The 8,613-nt window shown below is 32.6% G+C and overlaps 1 protein-coding gene across 1 annotated transcript; it reads right to left on the bottom strand.

Moving 5' to 3' along the window:
• Positions 1–356: 356 nt before the first annotated feature.
• LOC110038680 lies at positions 357–7,166 on the bottom strand (the record flags this gene model as incomplete). The annotated part of the gene is made up of 7 exons (XM_020743574.1): positions 357–1,064; positions 1,184–1,230; positions 1,836–1,901; positions 3,940–4,035; positions 6,671–6,724; positions 6,802–6,978; positions 7,085–7,166. Coding segments are annotated over 7 exons (1,230 nt in total), but the record flags the coding sequence as incomplete, so codon positions are not given.
• Positions 7,167–8,613: the final 1,447 nt, after the last annotated feature.

Here is an 8,613-nt window from a genome sequence, read left to right as displayed (position 1 = left end):
TTAGCTTTTACCTAAACTCCAACAATGCTCATGTAGTATAGAGATTTCAACTGCAAGCTTTAAAGTTGTGGTTAAATAGATTTTTGAAATCAAGCAATTTGTCAAATATTGTCAAACAAAGACTGAAGTTAAGCTTGTGATTCATTCCCATCTTTACAAAAACTAAAATTTGTCTAAACTTAAGACACAAGGACGTGAAACAGTTTGGAAGGAGAATAATGCTCTTATCCCAGACATGAGGATAATTTACAAATCCAAATGAATTTTGCACGGCCATCTGATTGCCTGTCTTACGTATTATTTATATGTGAATGATGGATGCAAAAAATAAAAACATATAAAGAGTCAAAAAGTACCTGCTCCTGCATTCAGCAACCTCAGATCCAAGAAGCCTAAGCTGACTATGAATCTTTTGATCGTTAATGGCAGTCCATCGTTCCATCTGTGCTAGTCCAACAGGAGACCAATATGCACTCTCTCCAACAGTTGATTGAGAATTAGCTGTATTTTTTAGAACAACTTGGAAAGAAAAAGCAACAAGACGTTCTTGTAGCTCACCTTCACTTTTAATGAGCAAATCATTCCATGAATCTGAGTTACTTCCCTTATTACTTGATCTATTGTGTTTAAATTGATAATCTTTAACTGAATCAATCCCCATTTCACTAAGCATCACCCTTCTGCAGATAATGTTTAGCAGTTGAATTTTACGAGAACTAACCATCAAAATCTTATCCTGGTCACGAAACAATATAGCCTCAAGTGAATCACTCACTGGACCTGAAAACCAGCTGGATATCCATTTAGTTATCATATTCTCAACCAAGACAGGAAAATCTTTCCTAAGGTTTCGTAACAAGGTTAATGTGTCCCAAATCACTATTGGCTTATTCACATTTTCTAAGGATTTCAAAAACCCCAAGGTATTGATTTCCCAGCAGGTAAACTCCGGCACAGACAAACAGCTTATGGCTTCAAATCTGCAACCATCAAGTCTACTGTCATTTGGAACCTCAAAAGATTGGCCACCACTCCAAAAAAACTCAACAACGGCTCTCTGGGACCTACAGATGTCAATTCAATAAATTATGCCCAAGAAAATTGAGAAATGTTCAACATATTATAATTGAAAATGTTTTCAAATGTTCATTTTAGGCAATTGAATATTATAGTATGCAATCACCTCTTCTCATACATTTGGTGCTGAAGATTGGCATCAAAGCTGTGGACCTGTAATAAAGCAAATTCACTTTAAAAGCAAATTTGTATGTTGACGAGCGAGAGAGAGAGAGAGAGAGAGAGAGAGAGAGAGAGAGAGAGAGAGAGAGAGAGAGAGAGAGAGAGAGAGAGAGAGAGAGAGAGAGAGAGAGAGAGAGAGAGAGAGAGAGAGAGAGAGAGAGAGAGAGAGAGAGAGAGAGAGAGAGAGAGAGAGAGAGAGAGAGAGAGAGAGAGAGAGAGAGAGAGATGAAATATGGCATAATTGTTAATTTAGAAATCCATAGAAACTCGAATAGTTAAGAATTAAGATAAGTGGGGTACAGAATTTAGATTATTTTTATAGCAACAAAAGTTAAAACTATGCTGATAAGTATAATTCAATTATATCCTAGAGAACATGAATGCAACATGCCACTTAGGGAGTGAACAATCTTTACGTATACCTATAAAAGATACAAAAATATTTAACGAATCTATGCTAATGTTAAATATAAAATGATAATAATTGAATGAGATTTACACATGTAATAACCTATGGCGTCAAGTTGCATTCATTTTCTCTAGCCAATATACAATGTTTTAGGGGCAAGGGTGTTGTTCTTCATACTAAAGCTTACCATAGCAACCATCTGCTCTCCAGGGGAAAGTGCAAGCCCAAAGCATAGATCAGAAACACTGGAAAGCTGCATATTAATTTGAAAAGGGTGTCAAATAAAACAAATTTAAAAAGCCAAAATATGCCTTTGAAATGTAAAATATATAATATACATATATACTATCGAGAGGAGAGAGGGAGGGTGCGCACAGAGAGAGAGAGAGAGAGAGTGAGAGACTGCACCACTAAAAAGACAATATAACAAATTTCCTCCTTCAATTTGTTTCCACCATTTTATACAATCTTCAAACTCAAATCAATCCATTGATTTGCATATGAAGAGTAAACCATTTTTTCAAATACTTTTATTTATCAAGTCAACCAAAAGAACAAAAAAAACTAAAATTTCAGAGAGAGTATAGTCATGCCTTTCAAAAAAAAAAAAAAGGATCATCAAACACCTTTAAATTATCCCCAACCACTAATGTATCAACAATCCATCCCAGAGACATTTCTTATGAGAAATAGAAATGATTTCAAAATTAGGTATGAAAAATTATTACTTATCGTACATGCATTGAAAAAAAGTAGAGAAAAGTTCTTCAAATAATGCATTGCACCAATTTTAATGATGGTCGAAGAGCTGTTTGGATTTTACAATGGATAAATGTCACAGGCTCCATCCAAACTTGAAAGCTAAAGCTCAAGCAAACAAAGAGGGGTCTAACCCAATTGCTATGGACATATCTGCTCAATCTGTGGAGAAAGTTCCCATAAGACAGGATTTGTTGTCTGATTTTACTGTGGATCCCCCCTTGCCAAAACTGCCAACACCGCAGTTCCTGATGAAGCACATCATACTACAGGTACAGATCCAAATGTGTTTATACCACTCACTGTTATTGAAGAAGACCCACCTACATGTCAGGACACACGAGAGTGCTCCCGCTCCCCTGATCTGATAAAAGATCAGCTGGTACAACAAGTAGTTGCTTCTAATGTTCAACAACCTACACATGTCTGACATATTTTAGACTAATCCACTGACTGGATGAGTCAATCTTCGGATGAGGAATGACAAGTCTATTCCAGGAGGAAGAAGAAGGAGAGACTCTAGCTCGGGAATTTATTGGATGATACATTGGTTACTACTGACAATGACACTCATCTCATCAATTTATTAGCTGGCTCCTTCACTAGAACTAGAGGCAAAGGCAAGGCAAAATTGGGTCGCTCTTTAGTTACCTGATAATCCCAATTTTGACAGTTTTTTATTTTTTTTTTCTTTAGGTCTCTCATGTATTTTTTTGTATTTTCTCTTTTTGGAACCATTTGCATATAGTGGTTATCGTGTGGGCAAGGTGCCATGTTTGAGCCCTCCCACAAATTTATATGTATCCTACTTTCTTTTTAATATATTAGCTATTGGGCTTTCTCAAACAAAAATAAAAAATAATATATATATATATATACCCACCCCATGTAACAGACAGGTGAAATAAGTGGAAGTAACGAATTGAGGAGAAATGTAAGATGGGATGGATGAGAGAGACAACCAAGCGTACATGGTGAAGCTCGCACAACAAACAGAGAGATGATGAAATGGAGGAAGCGATGGAGAAAGTAGCGAGATTAGATGTGGAGCTGACAGCAAAGGAGAGGAATATGCTCTCAGTTGAGTACAAGAATGTGATTGGAGCTAAGAGATCCTCGTGGAGGATTCTCTCTTCTACAGAGCAAAAATGAGGAAGCTAAGGGAAATGAGTGTCTGGTTAGGAGGATAAAGAGCTACATGAAAAGGGTAGAGGATGAAGTGGCAAAGGTCTGCAATGAGATTTTGTCCATCATAGCCATTTTATGGGTTTTAATTCTAAGGAGCGTTTTGTAGCGGTGTTGATGAAAGAATATAAATAAATGTGTTTATGACAACTTTTAATGGATGTTAATATGTGTGCTTTGTTAATTTCCTAAAAAATATGTAACATAAGACTATTAAGATGATCCTGAAGTCGAGCATATGGAATTTAATATATACATCTATATATATATATATATACATCTATATATATATATATATATATATATGTATATATACGGACGCAAGTAGAGAGAGAATAAAAACATACATTATTATTAGATGCTTCAGAAGCAGCAGAATTCGAAGATAAAGGTGCCTCACATAGAGAATCCCCACGAAAAATCCATCTGCGGATTGAATTATCCTGCATCAATAAAGTTCTTATAAGCACATTCAATCTCAAAAGCAATTCATATAAAATTGAAATGAAATACATATAGGTTTAGTAATTTGAGTCCTCTATTGTTTCACAAGACGAGAAAAATATCACTCAGCATGAGAAAAACTTGAGCAAGATTTAAATTTCAGAAATGTTTGCTGAAAAACAGTTAAATTTCCTGGCATGAATTAATAAACAAGAACAACATTACCTACTTAACATTTAGCCCAAACTAAAAAGAAAAAAAAAAGTAAATATGAAATGTCATGTTAGATCATGAGTTGTTAATCAACCCTGACACAAGCACTGCAATCAATTTTGTGCCAAAATTCAGGTATGAGTTTGTACTAAAAGACAACAACTAGCATGCAGGAAATAATTTGTTTTGTTATTGGCGATGTGTTTATTAGTTAATTTGATTTCTTAAATTATGTTGTTAGATTAAACTTAAAATCTAATTTTCCCATCATAGGGGACCAAGGAGACTGCATGAACAAAGCCCCAGAAAGCCAGCAGGCAAGAGGATTAGATTAGATGGGGCTTCCACATGCCAAATAGAGCACGAGCACCCCACACGTGACGGTGGCAATTTTGACCATACATGATCAAGCCATGCTCAAGTATTATAAATTTTGACATAAAAAACTACTAACTTTCCTTCCTCTTTCTTTTTAAGGCTATGAGGTAAGTTTTGATTAAATTTTATCTTAAAATTTTAAGCACAACGTTTAGTTCAAAATGCAATTCTTAGTTAGGGTTTTCCTCTTATAGTGATATTTATTTTAGATTTATTTTGTTATTTCTTTAAATTATAAAAGATTTAGTTTTTTTTTTGTTTTACAAAAAATTTAGTAGGAGGAGAAAAATTCATGAGAAAAGTTTGAGATTTTGGAAAAAGGATAAAAATATTGAGTTATGCAAATAGAGAGTTTATTGATGAAATCTGAAATTTTTTAACTTCTTTAAATTCAGAAAAATTGATAGATTCAAGCATAGTTTTAAGTATTTAATTTCAAAATTGCAAGTACATTATTTTATAAATTCCAAATTTTAATAAAGATATTAAACTTAAAATTAATAAGGAAATCCAAAATTTATTTTGATTTAAAATCTTGTATATTTATGCTATAAAAATGATTTCAGCAATATTAAAGTTAATATTCCATAAGCTTGATTGAAATGGAAAAGATAAAAAATTTTATACTAACTGATAAATTTAATGCAAGTATAATACAAACACATAAAATAATATTAATAATTAAAAACTATGCCAAAAAGAAAAGTTTGATATATTAAAAAGTCTAAAAATTGAAAATACAAAAAAAAAAGTTTAATTCAATTAAAGATATTTTATTTAAGAAATAAGGACAAGATGAGTAAAAAAATCGAAATATTATGTTATATGTTTGAATTAATTGAATTAAAAGGCATAAATGTTGATTATCACATGTAAAATAATAAAATTTGAGATTAAAAAGATTTATATTGATTTATATACTTGAATATATGTAAACATTAAAAAATAATATCCATCTAAATAGAAAAAATTTTATATGTATAGTTAATTAGAAAACTTAGAATATTTATTTGATCTAATCAAATATTTATTTGATCTAATCAAATATAACGACATGTAATTTAGATGTGAGATCCTAGAAATTGTAAAAAAAGAAGTCTCACATACAAAATCTATTGAAATATGTACTACATTAAAAGGAGCAACATTTAAAGAATAAGTAAAAAGATGGTTTCCAAGCGAGGTGGGTAACTGCATTCCTACTTTACAGTAATCAAATATAATTCACATAAAATTTTGATACGTCAATTTATTATATCCTTTTTTACATGCAGATTGGCTTCCAAATTTTGGATTATTATAATTTTAAAATATTTTTAGAAAATGAGTTATTTCAAACGGCAGCAATTGATCATTAAAAATGCGAAAGAATACAGCTTGTTTACAGTCAGCAAATATCAGTTGAAGATAGGTATAGCAATACAATGGTATACCTTATAAAAAGCATTACAAGTAAAACTATAAGTTTTAGTTGGTCAATTTGAGATTGGGAGATTTATTGTTGTAAATTTTCTAAAAAATATATAGAGATTTTTCAATCTGACAATCGGTTCCCACCTTTGTATTTCAAACTTTCAGGTCAGGTTGTAACTACCTACAACTCAATATCCTCCATATGATATCATAACATACCATTCCAATATCCAAAAGAGCACAAACTCTACAAATCCCTTCCAGAATATAGTAAAATTACTGCCACATATTTCAACATGAGTTAGCCCAACCCCTCAATGCAATGGGTAAGACCAATCCAAGCAATTTTAGACTAAAAATATCAAGCTTTCACCAAGTGCTCATCACAAAAAAATTTAAATAAATACAAGTAAATCCAGAAGAACAAAATTACTCAATATTAATGCAAAACTAAGAAGATATTCAAGCAGGATGAAATGTAAACAATACTTTGTGAATATATATGAAATAGCCGTTATATAAAATAGAAAATAACCATTAGATGAAATGTATAAAGACTAAACAATTAGATATTTTTGAAACTAAAATATGGCAACAAATCTAAACTAAAAATTTCAAAGAATTTCATACCTGACTGCAACTGTACAAGCAAGCACCATCAAAAGCCCAAGCCAAACCTGTTACCTATAAGAATAGCACAAATATATCAGCATAGGAATTACAAGAAAAATAGTGGCATACACCTGACTATTGCAAAATACCACTTGTTCATGGGCATTACAGTTCGCAACAAAACGAAGCTTCTTGCTCGATATATCATAAATCCACACATCCAACATTCCAGCTCCTCTTCCTATCGCTAAAACAACTTCCTCTGGCGTTGTTATTGGAATAACCAAAGCAATAGTCGAAACAGGAACAGATGTAGAATTTTTCACCTATAGTTCAAGGGATAACAATTAGATGAGACGTTAAGGAATAAGTAAGTTAAATGTCCGGGGAAATAAATAAGGAAATAGCAACATTTAATCATGAAAGTAATACCTCTGCTAATAATAAAAAGCAATCATTCCTAACGTCTGTCGCTAATAGAAATCCTTCAACATTGCCGGACCAAATCTTCACACTGGAAATCAACAACCAATTCAACATTGATATATTATTAACAGAATCAATTTGTACAAAATAACAACAAGAAGTTTAGCAACACATGCAAATGTAATACACAAACTTTTGTGCTTGATTTTAATAGTGATAAAGGCACCATGGCCAAACCATAATTTATAAGACCTAAAACTTGTTCTAATTCACTAAAATAGACAAAAAATTACAACAACAAGCTTTCCTCTAAACAAAAACTGGCATCAGTTTTTTTCAGTATTAAAACCCAGACTTCCCCCTTCGGAGGAGAGGGATAACATCATAGATGACACGCCTAATGGTAACTTGCATCAAGTATTATAAATTACTTGGTAAATGATGCAATATTCAGAGATATTGCCAAAGTAGACTACAACTATTAGCTTGCTCTGTAAAATGAATTGGCCATGCGTAAAAAACCTCCATGACAGGAATGTCGGATGATAGGACACCAAACAAATGAATGTATCAACAATCTAGCTTGACAAAAAAAACTAAATGTAAATCCGTTGTCTTCGAAAATGAAAAAGGAATTTTTACCTTGTTTTAAAGGCTGAATATGCAATTTGAGCATTTGAAGTTTCTTTCCTTTTACAAAGACTTCGAACTCACAAATGCTTTGTACCACATAACATAAAACGTGACCATAAGAAAAATGGAAGTCACAATTCAAAACCTTTTGCAAAGTCCCCAATCATAAATATTGGCAAAGAAAAAAGCTGAAAGCCAGAGCATAAAACAACAAATATGGGAAATGATCCCAAACAATTATGGGCCGATTTGGTTTAAAAAATCAAATTTGGCTGCAAATAAGGAGCAAAGTGTAGATTAAGCATTGTCATAATTTGGTTGAGCCAGGTAGAAGTGGGGCACATGAAAAAAGCTTCTATATGCTGAAAAGATACAACAAGAATAATAGCAGCTAGCATAAAAACCTACTGAAGTGGAGCATCGTTGCACGAGATTGCGGAATCTCGCGTATTCGCGGGATCGCAATAACACCAGTGATCACAATTGTGTGGATAAATATGTGATCCCATCCTATTGGCTCTTTCAGCCCAATTTTATTTCATTTCTCATTTATTGGCTCTTTCAGCCCAATTTTATCTTTCTTATTTTATTATTCCAATTAAGGTTTTTTGTATTAGGTGACTATTTATGTATATGTTTTTGTTGTTTGGAAAAATTTTGCTATCATTATTGTGTTTGGAGGCTTTGTCATCTGCTTTATGCTCTTCGAAGTATTTTATCATCTTTATTTTGCAAGTGGAGTATCTATATCTTGCTCAAGAACAAGTGGTGATCCTACTCACCGCTCATACTTCATCATTTTGTTGTGCGACTCCTCTTTTTAGTCCAAACAGCCATTAAAAGCGCTGAATCTGCTGTCCAACACCAGATTTCTCCACCTATCTCCTTCCAAAAGCCTTCAT

The sequence above is a fragment of the Phalaenopsis equestris genome, unplaced genomic scaffold, assembly GCF_001263595.1.
Source record: "Phalaenopsis equestris unplaced genomic scaffold, ASM126359v1 Scaffold233487, whole genome shotgun sequence".
NCBI lineage: Eukaryota > Viridiplantae > Streptophyta > Magnoliopsida > Asparagales > Orchidaceae > Phalaenopsis > Phalaenopsis equestris.
The sequence above is the reverse complement of the archived record's forward strand: the minus strand, read 5'-3'. Positions and strand labels throughout refer to the sequence as shown.